The following is a 15,112-nucleotide window of genomic DNA, read 5'->3' on the forward strand; positions in this document are numbered from 1 at the left end:
TCCTCTAACCTCTCAGGTATCCTCATCATCTGAACTGTTAATCAGAATTAAGTAAATCAACAATAAGGAGGAAAAGTGAAACAAAAGTTGCTCATGGACAGTTGTCCATGGAATTCTCCAGGCCAGAACACTGGAGTGGGTAGCCTTTCCCTTCTCCAGCAGATCTTCCCGACCCAGGAATCGAACCAGGGTCTCCTGCATTGCAGGCAGATTCTTTACCAACTGAGCTATCAGGGAAGCCCAATAAGGAGGAAAGCCACAGATAACTGCCTTTATATTGAATTGGGGTTGCAAAGAGTCAGACATGACTGAGCGACTGAACTGAGCTGACTGAATCTATAACCTGGGCAAATTTCTTACTTAATTTTTTAAAATATAGGTTTGTATGTTTCAGCTAATCCCAGATAGTTTATTCATACCCAGTAAAACAAATTATGAGCTTGACAAAAGAGACAGTTTTTAATAATTTTAAATTAGGACTGTGGTCCTTCTCAAAACACAAATTAAGTATTTCCTGACAACAAATATTCACTTGCATGTCTCAGGCAATATGCTTGGTGCCCGTGATACAAAGATGAATATAATTACATCAACTAAGAACAGACAAACAGGCAGGTCTGTGGTGAAAATTAGAAGACCAAAAGCCTCTTGGAAGACTGTGGCCCCAAAATGAAAAATGCAGGAACCTGTTGAAAAATTTGAATCAAACAGATACACTAGGAAAACAGGTGAAAACAAACATAAAAATAGTTAACCTTTACATTTCACTGAGATTCCTCTATTTTCATTTTCACTGTTTTACCACTCTATTATTCAAAAGGGCTTCCTTGATAGCTCAGTTGGTTAAAAAAAAAAACAAAAAACCCACCTGCAATGCAGGAGACCCTGGTTCGATTCCTGGGCCAGGAAGATCCACTGGAGAAGGGATTGACTACCCACTCCAGTATTCTGGCCTGGAGAATTCCCTGGACTATATCAAAAAGGTACAGGAATATAATGAAAGAATTCTTGGAAACAAGCAAAAACAATTACATTTTTGTAATATTTACTGATTGATTAGGAAACTGAGGTATAGAGGTAAAGTGATTTTCTTTCCAAGATAAGTATTATTGTTAGTAGCTAAGGTGAAAATCCATCTTCATTTCATAAATTCCTATATCTGGGTCTTCTGACTCTCGGTGCATACTTTCTTTCATTAAGTAAGAAATAGGTCTGTTGAATCATCCACATGCTTCTGGGATCTCAATTCACTGTTGACAGTGATTTTATTCTTTATAATAGAAAAGAGTCTTTATGTGTCTCTTTATTCTCTTATTTCCAGCTTTCATATTTAGATGTTGAAGGCAATTCCATTAATATGGTGCAAATGACATTCCTGAAGCTGCTGACTGCCTCTGCTCGGCAGAACTTCACCTACTACTGTCATCAGTCGGCCGCCTGGTATGACGTGTCATCAGGAAGCCATGACAAAGCACTTCGGTTCTTGGGATCAAATGATGAGGAGATGTCCTATGACAACAACCCTTACATCAAAGTCCTATTTGATGGCTGTGCGGTGAGTATAGTCCCTGTGGCCTTCTTTCACAGAGGTGAGAGGCAATGTGGAACCCTTTCACTTTAGCCCTCAGTCAGATTTCTCTCATGAAGTGCATGTCAGTTGTCATTAAGATTCGATGCTTCACACTGATGTATTAAGTGTATTAAATACAGTTTATTAGAAACCACTAGTATTCACACACAAACACACACACATACACAGATACAGAAACTGAAACATACATATAGACACACTTTTAAAGCCACAGCAGAAGGTAATATTGGGTCATATGTTATTTTTATGGAATTATTCCAGATATTTAAATACTATTACAGCTAGTTATTGTTGGAATGAAAAAGATCAGGAGCCTTATTTCATTTGCCTCCTTAATTCATGACTCTAAAACGACAGTTAAAGGAATCATCATTATACCATTCATACCATAGATAATTCTTACCTTGTATTTTGCTTATAGAGGTTTGCTGATTGGTATTATGTTACAAGAGCTTAAACAGAAACAGTCATTTGGTTATTTTATTCCTCTGCAACTGTCTTTCTCACACATACGGTAATTTCATGACAGCAAATGAACAAGAGAGCATCCTAAAAAACTTGTTTTCCTAGCTGATTACTGAAAAGCCACAATTACAAGTAAACAAAGTAGGTAGCTTACACATAGATCAAGGATGAGAACATACTGTATATTGAAAGGAGCAAGTGATTTGGATTTCCCAATATAATGTACTGATAATTATTCATAAAATTAATACATAGCAACAGAAATACTTTGACTTCTTATATTATAATTCCTACACTGTATTCAAATTTTTCTTAGAAAATTTGCTTATGTGTGTGTGTGTATACATATATATATATTTATATATTTCTATCTTAATTATTATAACAATGGTAAGGATATATTATTTATGCAAAGATATGACCCAGTATCAATATCAGTTTTCACATATTAAAATGTATATATCAATTCAATAAGATTCTCTGCAGCTGTACAGTATATTAGAGTAACATTTGAATATGTACAGCTAAGTATTAAACACAGTCAACATTCAAAATGTAAAACTACATATGACATCAGTGATAACAAGAAGAGTGAATTACTACAAAGATAATGGCAAATTTGTTTTCCATTCTCTTCTTTCTTACCTTCTTACCTCCACTCAGAGGCTTAAGAAAAAAATAATGTATGTTAGAAGTATGCAATGATTGTATAACTTTTTATTTCTTCTTAACTTTACAGTCCAGAAAAGGCTATGAAAAGACTGTGATTGAAATCAATACACCGAAAATTGATCAAGTACCTATCGTTGATGTAATGATCAATGACTTTGGTGATCAGAATCAGAAGTTTGGATTTGAAGTTGGTCCTGTTTGTTTTCTTGGCTAAGATTAGGACAAAGAACATATGAAATCAACAGAAAATATACCTTGGTACCACCAACCCATTTTATGCCACATGCAAGTTTTGAAAAAGAATGGTATAGAAAACAACTTGCTACATATGTATGTACCAATTAGGAAATATCGATGCTCTTGTGGGCACAGAACCACATGACAAAACTTTGAAAATCATAAAAATATAAGATAGTGTGGCTGAGATGGAAACAGGCCTTATTCTTGAATCCCAATTTTCATCTCTCCTTTTCCTATTTGGATTTCTTTGGTGCTGTAGAAAAAAAAAAGAGAGAAAAATATATATTCACAAAAGATATGGTGCTCATTCCCATCCATCAAGGATGTGCTAAAACAATGTGTTTAATAAATTGTAATTTTATGTACAGTTCTATACTGTTATCTATGTGTCCATTTCCAAAACTTGCACGTGTCTCTGAATTCCATCTGACTCTAATTTTATGACAATTGCAGAACTATGATGGCAATAAATATATGTATTATGAAAAATAAAACTGTAATTTCTGGTGGCTCTAATTCCCTTTCTTTGATGAATAATAAAATGCCTTTGTATATATTGATGTTGAAGAGTTCAGTTATTTGATGTCGCCAACAAATTTCTCAGAGGGCAAAACCTGGAAGACTTTCGGAAGCACATACCGAGCAACTCTTCTCTACTGACCGTAACTTTGCTGAATTTCAGCCAAAAACATCATGCATTTTGATGCTTTATTCAGTGCTATACCTCAACCGTTTTCTTTTCAGAATCCAGGATCTCACAAGATACTTGTATATATGGAAAAAAAGCAAGTTTATATTTTCGGACAGGAAAACGTGTATGAGAAACTATTTTAACAGATTGATGCCTCCATCAAGCAATCAATCACATGTACAATTTTTTTTACTACGTTATCTCATCTCATTGTTTTCAATGTGCTTCAGCTATTCAGGTTAATATTAAAAGATGGAAACAGCAATTATTTATGAACTTGTTAAATGTTATATTTTAATCAATCAACTTCTAGAATTTGATGCTAAGTTGCATAATAGTCTTCAAATATTATTTTACTTGCACCTGTCCAACAAATATTATTTCTTTTCTTTCAAGATAATATCATACATTATTTGACCTACCTAATTGCTAAATAACATAAGGGTGAACTGTTACTAATAGCGCTTGTATTAAAAGTCATACTTTTTAAAAAAATAAAAATATTTTTTTCCACTAAGGCATTTTCCTTCAGGTAGCTTGAAATAGCAGTAAAATCTAAAAATTACAAATTGAACTTTGTATCTATTTTAAGTAATATATGTAAGACTTGAAAATAAATGTTTTATGATTTCTTATATGAAGTGTTAAGTTAATTGATACTAGATTTCACTGGAACATTTTCAACTGATAATTTATCACAAAAGAGCATACCTGTAATATTGAAATTAAATCGTGAACGTTGTCATTCAGAAGTTCTTTTATTTTTTAAATCAAGTTTGTAAATGTCCTTTCAAGAAGGGAGATATGAATGGTATAAATAAACTCAAGTCTTGTCTACCTGGATTGGTCATTCTCTTTCTTAAATAGGTTTTAAATTACTCTATTGCAGAAAAGGCTTTCAATTTGTTTCTTGACCATCCAGGTTAGAATAGTTTTACACTTCTGAAAAAGAATATTATCCTTCAGAGATTAGTTGTTTAAATTCTCCACATTTCTAAAATAAACTCTATAAACAAAATGATAGGGTATGCTTAAAATTTTTTAATATTTTTATAATTAAAAACTTTATGAAGTTTCAAACATTCATAATTTCAGCATTAGAAGAATTTCCAGACATTTTACTTGAAATATAGACTCTAATATAAATTGTATAAGCTTCCCTGATCAGTTGGTAAAGAATCTGCCTGCAATGCAGGAGACCCCTGTTCAATTCCTGGGTCAGGAAGATCCCCTGGAGAAGGGATAGGCTACCCACTCCAGTGTTCTTGGGCTTTCCTTGTGGGTCAGCTGGTAAATAATCCGCCTGCAATGTGGGAGACCTGGGTTCGATCCCTGGGTTGGGAAGATCCCCTGGAGAAGGGAAAGGCTACCCACTCCAATATTCTGGCCTGGAGAATTCCATGGACTATATAGTCCACGTGGTCTCAAAGACTCGGAACATGACTGAGCGACTTTCACTTTATAGACTCTAAATCATACATAAAATAATATTGTCTATCAAGAGGAATTCCATACATCAGACAATTTAATGAATGCATAGTAATGAGGGAATATTTTTCATATTGACCTGCATTGGGGAAATTGCATCATTTGTCCATTTGAACAAAATGGCTTCAAATGTGGCACTCAACAGAATTAATGCATAAATAGCTAACTCACCTATCCTTTTCTAAACCTTTTATCTATGGATATGGTCTTCTGCATGCTATCGAATTTTTTCTGTGTCTCCTTATTGATTTCATCTTCCCAAAAGGAATCTCTTTGTAAGGGAAAAAGGATACTATGCAACATTCTAGTCTTGACCCAGCACTTATGAATAATTCATGTGTAAATTATGGAGAGTAATATTGACCTTGTAGGCATGGGTAAGTCCTGGGCCTGATACACATAAAGTTTGGTATAATTCTCTTTAAAAGGCTAATACAAAATTACAAATAAAAAATACAAAAGTTACTATCTAAAATGAGTAAAGGTATTACAACAAATTATTAATTTAAAAAATGGACCAACACCAAAAGTATCAGAACATCTAGGAAAATATTGATATTTTTATTAATTAAATCTCTAAAGTACTTCTGTAACAATTTTATCTGTATGTTTGCTTGTTTATTTATTTATTTATTTATTTTTTGGCTGCAACCTCTGCCTCTTCAAATGACAATCTTATAATTTAAATTTCTTTTAGAAATAATGTTTCTCTAACAAGTTAGGTTTAAAGTGCTTTTTATTATCAATAGCTTAGAGATGTTTCAGAGTCAAATTCTGTTATTGGTGAGTATTGCTTAATTTTAGATTATTTTAAATTCAGGAAAATCTTTTTATAGTTCCTTCACACTATACTTCACACCATAAATTTGTGAGAATTTTCCACAGCACAGCCTCTGATTCTGTATGTTTTCTACCTTGTTGCTTCTCCATTATCAATAGATTTCAAGTTCTGGGCACCATAATACACATGCATACAATGGTATAAATTCTGCCCTCGTAGCTTTTTCATTATCATGACAAGTGGGTGACAGGGCTATTCCAGAAAGCCATATCTATACTGAGATTACTGGCAATTTAATTATACATAAATATTAGCTTCAAGCCACATAATTATATCCTACATAGGCATATTCCACAAATGCCAAGTAAATGAATCCCTAATCAAATTTCCTCCTTACAGCTTCCTTCCACACCACCCAACACAAAAAAGAATATCAAGAAGTTGGTATGTAATGACAAAGTACTTAGCTGATCATGGTTAAAGAAATCTTTGGCAAATCTTAATCATATAACCACATGGACATATTTTTAGAAGCTCTTTAAGGTCTTAGATGATGCCTGTGAAAGAGGATTATGAAGCTTAATATTGTTTTTTTTAATTGGTTATTTTTTATTGGTTTCAAGTAAATAGTCCTCTGCAAGCTGGATAACAGCAAAGTAAATGAGTTAATTAAGGGCCTAGCACACTGATATACACTAAGAGCTAAATAAATAATAATGACTATTGCAAAGTAAATACAGATTGTATCACAGAGGTCCAAATCAGGAAAGAGACTCAGGTAAAATACAAGCTATGGGACTTTCCTGGTGGTCCAGTGGTTAACACTCCATGCCTGCAATGCAGGGGACCCAGGTTTGAACCCTGCTCAGGGAACTAGATCCCATATGCCACAACGAAGAGTTTGCATGCCAAAAAAAAAAAAAAAAAAAAATTCTGCTTGCCACAACTTAAAGTCCCACAAGCAGCAACAAAGATCCAGCACAGCCAAATAAAAAGAACCATAAAAAAGATGCTTCAAATCATCTAAAAAAAAAAAAAAAAAAAAATACAAGCCTTACAGAGATTCACAAAGGATACCAAAATAAAATAAAATAAAGAGAGAGAGAGCAGTAGCATGTACGATATCCAAGAATCCCAAATTCATTAGACAGAGTTTATCAAGGCCCATTTTACTAGGATGTTTTGTTCTTGAAAAGGATAGGTTTGAAAGGTTGTAGGGTCATTAAATTTTATATTTTGCTAGTCTCATATCTCTGTCGTCATCTTAGTTGCGTCTGACTCTTTGCTACCCCGTGGACTGTAGCCCGCCAGGGTCCATGGGATTTTCCAGGCAAGAATACTGGAGTGGGTTGCCATTTCCTTTGCGAAAGTGAAAGTGTCCGAGTCTTTGTGACCCCATGGACTGGACTGTACAGTCCATGGAATTCTCCAGTATACTGGAGTATTCTGGCCTGGAGCTCAGTATTCTGAGCTGCATTCTCAGTATTCTGAGCTCAGTATTCTGATACATTATTCTCAGTATCGTGGAGTATTCTGTGGCTCAGGCTAGAATACTGCAGTGGGTAGCCTTTCCCTTCTCCAGGGGATCTTCCCAACCCAGGGATCGAACCCTGGTCTCCCGCATTGTAGCCGGATTCTTTACCAGCCGAGCTACCAGGGAAGGACAGGCATATACAGAGCATATCTTTGTAGTGGTCATATAACTGATAATTCTTCAATGTAGCTGCAGCCCAGAGATCCAGAGATTGCAGAATTACTCACAATTTTAAATCTTTCAGAATATATTCTGCTAAAGCATCCCAAGTTCAGTTATCAGTTCATAGGCAACACGTGCTATCTCCTTATTTATTTGTTTATTTTTCCTTTTTGCCTCACTGAGTGGTTTATGTGATCTTAGTTACCCAACCAGCGATTGAACCGTGCTCTCTGCAGTGAAAGCACAGAGTCCCAACCAATTGACCACCAGGGAATTCCCTCCTCATTTATTTTCTGTCTTGTAAGTACAGCACTCAATATTTACGAGGAGATTGGTCAGTGTCAAAAGAGAGGGAGAAAAGAGTTACCAAACTGCTGTTAATTCTTTCCTTCTACAAATATAAACCGAAATAATTTCAGAAATATTTCATGATATAAAATCTAGAACTTACAATAGCCTTATAATGGCATTCTCCCTATAATAGTATTTATACAAAGCTACACAAATACACAGCTTTTTATTTTTAAATCACCTCTATATGTTTATAAAGAAGTAAAACAGGTGTAAATAAAATGTCTGCTATATTTTTGGCTTACTGTGGGAAATGAATATTCCTAAGGCACGAAGAAACTTTAACCTGAAAAGACCTCCATTTCTGAGCTCAACCTTGACAGGACAAGACTCTAAACAAGTCCTCTAAAAAAGGATTTTCAGAGCCCTGTAATCAACACAGTGGAAAATTCTGTGTAACCAATTCCTTGATGACATGGGTACTGGCATCTTACCTGTTTCAGGAAAACAAAATTACTCAGTAAAATTGTTATCATAGCTATCGCTCTATAAGGCAAAATATATTTAAAAAACATTCAATTTTAGTATATGCAAAGTTTCTTAGCTATAGAGAAACAAAGTTCACATGTTAGATAATATTAGTATGTAGTTATTTCTACATAGCTACAGAGATTTTTACATCAATCCCGAGAGAAGCATGGAAAAAGAGAAACTGATAATAACAACGTTAGAAAAACTCTTAAGTTATTAATTAACTAAAAGTGGAAAAGTGATATTACTAGGTAAATAATTTTTTTTATTTTAGATTTTTGGTGAAATAAAAGTCTCATCAGCATATCTTTCTTCTGTGTGGGAGACCTTTCCCACCCCTGGACCCACCACCTTTCTCTACCCTCCTGTTCTCTCTCTCAAAGGGAGGCAGGAGAGGAAGGAGGGCAGCTGCAGTGGGGACAGAATTTTGAAGTAAATATTTTCTAAAGATGGAGGCAAGTGGTTTTAATCATTGAATCATAAAACATCAACACAGAAAATGATGGTTATTTATCTGTTAATCAATGACTGAGGATATCATTTCGTGCTGTCATAAGGACAGTTTTCTATCAAAAAAATTAAAAACTCCACAAAATAATTATGTCATAAAGTGTCTTCACTAAAGCCTTAATTCCAGATTAATAGAAGAAAGGAAAACATCATTTTTAAAAGAACAGTTTATTATTGAGAGAGTCAATTCCTAAGGCAGGTTGATAAGAAATCCAGGGTCCTCGAGGAGGAGAAAGGGGTCTGGAATTCTCAAGGAGGAGGAAAGGACAAACTTTTTTTCCCCCTACATTCCTTAGTAAGGATTATATAACAACAATGTATTCTGCTTGAGGACAATTTCTTCTTCTTGAAAACCTTCTGACTAATCCTGTTATCTTAAAATGTACTCATCAAGTGAGTGAAAGTTGCTCAGTCATGTTCAACTCTTTGCAACCCCATGGATTATACAGTCCATGGAATTCTCCAGGCCAGAATACTGGAGTGGGTAGCTGTTCCCTTCTCCAGGGGATCTTCCCAACACAGGGATCAAACCCAGGCCTCCCAACATTGCAGGTAGATTCTTTACCAGCTGTGGCTCAAACAGTAAAGCATCTGCCTACAGTGAGGGAGACCTGGGTTCAATCCCTGGGTCAGGAAGGTTCCCTGGAGAAGGAAATGGCAACCCACTCCAGTATTCTTGCCTGGAAAATCCCATGGACGAAGGAGCCTGGTAGGCTACAGTCCATGGGGACGCCAAGAGTCGGACACGACTGAGGGACTTCACTCACTAAAATGTATATTATGGGAGTGGGTCTGGTAAGATCTTTCTATTGTTAGTTCTAATCCTGTCATCTTAAAATGTAAATTGTGGGAGTGGGTCTATTAAGATCTTTACAACCTTGAGACATTCTTTTGATTTATCGTAAAAATCAATTAAAAAAATTAGCTCCCTTGCTAAGACTAGTGAGGGGGGCACTTTCTGTCCCCCTTCTGATGTCTGTGTCAGAAGGTTTCTCTGTCCTTTTTCACTTTAATAAAACTGTTACACAGAAGCTCTTTAGTGATCAAACCTTGTCCCTGGTACCAAAGCTAAATCTTCTTTGGAGATCACGAATCCGACACCATTTACCATAAGCTATCATTATCAAGTTTCAGACTATATAGATTTTTGGAGAACTGAAAGAGCAATTAATACTGGTTTGTGAGTGTTTCATGAAGATGGCAGGTCTGCAAATATCTGTGGGCTTGGATGGGTATGTGTCGAGGTGAGAAAGAAGACCATTTTAAGGAGGAAACCCAGGAAGAATTGCAGAGGCACAGGTTGGTGTAGCGCCTGACAAAGAGGAGGAGTCTGATAAGTCCCAGTGATGAGACAGTGTGGCCTGGGGTGAGGCCAAGGCCTGTGTTTAAGGTTTGGTTGTGATAGCTTGCTCAGAGGGTAAAGTGTATGCCTACAATGCAGGAGACCTGGGTTCGATCCCTGGGACGGGAAGATCCCCTGGAGAAGGAAATGGCAACCCTCTCCAGTACACTTGCCTGGAAAATCCCATGGATGGAGAAGCCTGGTAGGCTACAGTCCACCGGGTCACAAAGAGTCGGACACGACTGAGTAACTTCACTTTTGTGATAGCTTGAAATCATGAAAGAGTATGTTGGATAATATGCAGTAAATAATTTTAAATGAATGTTGGTTCTTGAGTTAGACAGTCACAATGAAAGTTGTATTTAGAATTACTATTTTGGGCAGTTTTTACAGTATCTACCTAGTAAGCATTCTATGCTGGATGGATCTGTAAGATGAGCCAGATAATAAGAACTATTAAGTGAAAGTTTATTGAATGATCGTGAATATTTAAGTGAGTGATAATACAGATTTTGATTACAATAGTTACACTTCCATGATTTAATAGGAAGACACACATATAAAACAATTTGAGAGAATAAATGACTATATTTTACAATATTTAAAATATTCCAGAGTCTTTCACTGGATACACATACAAATAAGTTATAATTGCATAGCCTTTAAGAACATATATCATAAAATAATAGAAAAGAAACCTTGTGTCTACTAAAATCTGAAAAGCCAACAGGTTTCAGTAAAAAAAAAAAAAAGACATCTGACACAATCTTATCAACTGGCTTTGTATCATACATATTATTGTAGGATTACTTATGAAAATAATTTGTGATTGCTTAAACAATACATGATTATATTATGGGTAAATGGCTGTCTCCTATATAAATAAAAGTTCATCTACATTATCAACCACAGAGGATATACATTTATAGAAAGAAAAATTAACTGATAAACACTTATTATAGTTGTTTCTGTTGATATTGAAAATTTATAAGTAAAAATTGGAACATAAGAAGTAAGTAAATGGATGGGAGGCCTTGGAAATAATTTTATATTATTAATTTGAAAAGAATATAATCTAACTATAAACATATTAGGCCATGTAGGCACTCAATATATATTTAAATATAAAAATGAGCAAATGAAGAAATTATATCTAAATATCCTCTATTGTCTGCTCATCAAAGTCAAACTTTTTGTAGATAGATTGTTAGATAGATTATGGATAGATAGAAACACTGTTTCTACTTTCTGACCCATTCTTCAATTCAGTAAAGTTGAACTCGTCCCCTGACCATAAAAACATTTCAAGATTATAAATAATGGAATATTCACCAATTCAAAGTGCATTTTCTCAGAGATGACAACTCAGTGTCTCAAAACCTACTCCTTTGCCTGTCCTCTTAATCTCAGTTAAAGACACCTCTATACACAGTCACCTGGGCCAAAGACGTTCAGAGTCATCATGAATTGCTTGCTGTTCTTTCAAATCAGTCCTCTATTTTCCTCAGTTTTCTTTTCTAGAAAATCTTTCACACCCTGTTTACCTTTTATCTTCGTTGATACTGCTTGAGTTTGGGTAGTGATGATTTTTCTCCACAAAATTTTAATAACTTCCTGTCTGATCTCCTACTTCTGGATACCCATACTCCCCAAAGCAACATACAAAATTGTTCAGTGGCTTCCTATCACCTATATAACATTGTCTTTTTTGTTGTTGTTTATTTTACTGCTTACTTTACTACTCACACCCTCCCCTTCTCTCTTGCTTTCTCTTATCCATAGGCACCTAACATGAAAAAGAAATAACATTTGCAAATACGTACTCGTTGTGAACACCCTAATATGTAATATTTCATTTTAGAAAATGCAAGTTATACAATGGGTTTCCCTGGTGGCTCAGATGGTAAAGAATCTGCCTGCAATTGGGAGTCCTGAGTTCAATCCCTGGGATGGTAAGATCCTTGGAGGAGGGCATGGCAATCCACTCCAGTATTCTTGCCTGGAGAATCCAATCGACAAAGGAATCTGGTGGGCTACAGTCCACAGAGTCACAAAGAGTCAGACATGAGTGAGTAAGTAACAAAGGATAGTGCATTTGTAGATTGAATGATAAAGTTGTTAAAATCAAAATTAGAAGATTTAATGATATGGGATGCTGCTCCTAACATATTTCTAAGTGAAAAAACAATTTTAAATGCAGAAAGCCTAGACTTTTAAGGTGATTTTTCATATATTTGAAATAAATGCATCTTCCGCTCTGGGTGTGTCTTTGTGTTAATCATCACACACAATCGGGAACAAGCTTTATGAATATATCAGTCCTTTCACCATGCCAAGCAAAAAGCATGGCAATTAGTCATTTCCCTATAAATTTCTCATCTGTAACAAAAAAGAAATGATGAATCATAAAATAAATACCACAAGTCAAAGACAGAAGTTCTTCAAGCTAATTCTAGTAATTTAATTCAAATGAAGCATGCAAAAGCAGACCCAGGGATAGGTTAGTTTTGTATACTGCTGTAATTGTGTAAAGTTTCTCAGCAAGAATCCTTCACAGTGATGCATATCTGTGTGAAAGTTCTATTCACTGTCTTCCAACTCATTGGGATTCCTGATGTTTCCACATTGTTATAGTTAAACAGCACATCTGTTGAATAAAATGCAAACTAAGATATAGATGTAGATCTTTGGAGAACCAGGAGAACTAAAGAATCAAAGAGAGACAAAGAAGACATCATTTCTACTTCATCTGTTCCTTTTCACTCACCTATTTTCACCTAATCAAATGATTTTTGTTTTTATTTTTTCTTCCAGTTTTATTGAGACATAACTGACATATAGCATTGTTGAAGTTTAAGGTATACAGCATGATGATCTGACTTACAGACATCATGAAGTGGTTACCACAATAAGGTTAGTGAACATCCATCACCTCATATAGATACAAAATAAAAGAAAAAAATATTTGTCCTTGTGATAAGAACTCTTAGGGTTTACTCCCATAGAACTTTCATATATAATATGGTGTGGTGTTAATGTTATTTATTGCATTGTATATTACATCTTTAGTACTTACTTATCTTATAACTGGAAGTCTATATCTTTTGACCATCTTCATCCAGTCCCTCTCTCTCCTCATCCCCACTTCTGGTAACCACAAATATGATCTCTTTTTCTATGAGCTTCTTTATTTGCTTGTTTGATTTTTAAGTATAATTGACCTACAACACTATGATATTTCGTGGTGTACAACACAGTGATTCAATATTTCTATACAGCTAAAAAGGATTGCAGTGATAAGTTTAGTTACCATCTGTACCATTCAAAGATGTTACAAATTATTGACTACATCCCCCCATGCTATACATTTCATCCCTATGACTCATTTATTTTGTAACTGGGAGTTTGCACCTCTTATTCTCCCCCACCTATTTCACTAGTTCCCTCACCTTCACCCTTCTGGCATGCACTTATTTGTTCTCTGTTTTAATGGATGCTTTGTCTGAGAGGAGTTTTTTATGAGCAAGACATAATTTTCATAAGGAGATTTGGTGAAGCAAAGTTTTATGTATACACATACACACACACATATAAACATAGACCTAAATAAAATAAAATTGCCTAATTTATGAGAGATGCTTTAAAATGACTTAAGATTGCCCTTTTTTTATCCTTGACACATGTGTATTCATGAACATTTAGCTATGTTAAAAATTTTTCTCCACTTCTTGCTACATTTGATTATTAAAGAAAAAAGAATCTATGTTTTCATTGTTGTTATGTATGCATCTGTGCTTCCTATGTTTATTTTATTTGATCTTTCCCTCTTAAGATGGCACATTCTTTAAAACAGCTTATAGGAAGGATTTAACTTAGGTTAGAAGATAGGTATGAGGAAACATTAAAAATCTGGCAGAAAGCCAACAGGCCGGACAGAAATGTTTAATCTTGCTTTATACTTGACATACTCTGAAACTGAAGCATGTGAAAATCCTACTAACTAAATGACCAAAATTTTCTTATGTAACCTCTTAGCTCTTATAGTAACAAAAGCCACCTTCTTTCCCTGGAAGTGGGGTATCTTTGGTGTTTATATTTTAAAACAATCATCCCAAGCAAAGACTTTATTTTTGTAAAATATTTTACTATGGCCACATATTTTGTAGAATGTGGTTTAATTTACTGTTCTTGGAACCACAAAATGGCTAGATATATTTTTGTAAACTGATGAAAGAACTGGCTTAAGAAAAGCTCTCATTTGAGCCATTAAAAAAAAATCACTCTAGAAATATATCTAAAGGAAATAGCAAAAGTTTATCTATAATACTTGGCAAAAAGAAAAAGAAAATTCCTTAATTCTATCTTACCATTTTTTAAAAATTCATGAGTTTTATCAGTCTTCTGAAAATGCTTTTCATGACTATCTTACAATATACCTCAATGAGCATGCTTAATTGGAGCTCTTTTTTGAGCCAGTTTATTAACAATTATTCCTTCTCACAATCATCCACTTCTACTTCTTACCTATGCACACAAACACTCCAATACATACTACTATTGCTGCCCAGTTCATCCTTCTCTATTTAATCAAATGTTGCCATCTAAGTTTTCTATTACAATAATGCTGGCTAACAAACAACTGCAAAACTTAATGGTTTAAATATTACTTTTCATTATCACTCATGAGTCTGAGCAAAAATGGGAGACCTTTCTAGCCTGCATCTGGCTGGGATGTTCTTACTTGGATTTACTCATGCGTCTGCTGACTGTAGGTAAATGAATAGCCAGCTGGGGGGTTCCTATCAAGAATGATC

At 34.8% G+C, this 15,112-nt stretch overlaps 1 protein-coding gene across 6 annotated transcripts in view; it reads left to right on the plus strand.

The window, feature by feature from the left end:
* COL11A1 (collagen type XI alpha 1 chain) overlaps positions 1-3,524 on the plus strand; it is a 210,379-nt gene extending 206,855 nt beyond the window's left edge. For all 6 annotated transcript variants that reach the window (XM_043875927.1, XM_043875926.1, XM_043875928.1 and 3 more), the window contains 2 exons: positions 1,322-1,555; positions 2,796-3,524. In XM_043875927.1, coding sequence (XP_043731862.1) covers positions 1,322-1,555; positions 2,796-2,942 — 381 coding nt within the window. In that variant the 3' untranslated portion in view covers positions 2,943-3,524. The remainder of the gene's footprint in view (positions 1-1,321; positions 1,556-2,795) is intronic.
* Positions 3,525-15,112: the final 11,588 nt, after the last annotated feature.

The sequence above is a fragment of the Cervus elaphus genome, chromosome 20, assembly GCF_910594005.1.
Source record: "Cervus elaphus chromosome 20, mCerEla1.1, whole genome shotgun sequence".
In the NCBI taxonomy this organism is placed as follows: domain Eukaryota; kingdom Metazoa; phylum Chordata; class Mammalia; order Artiodactyla; family Cervidae; genus Cervus; species Cervus elaphus.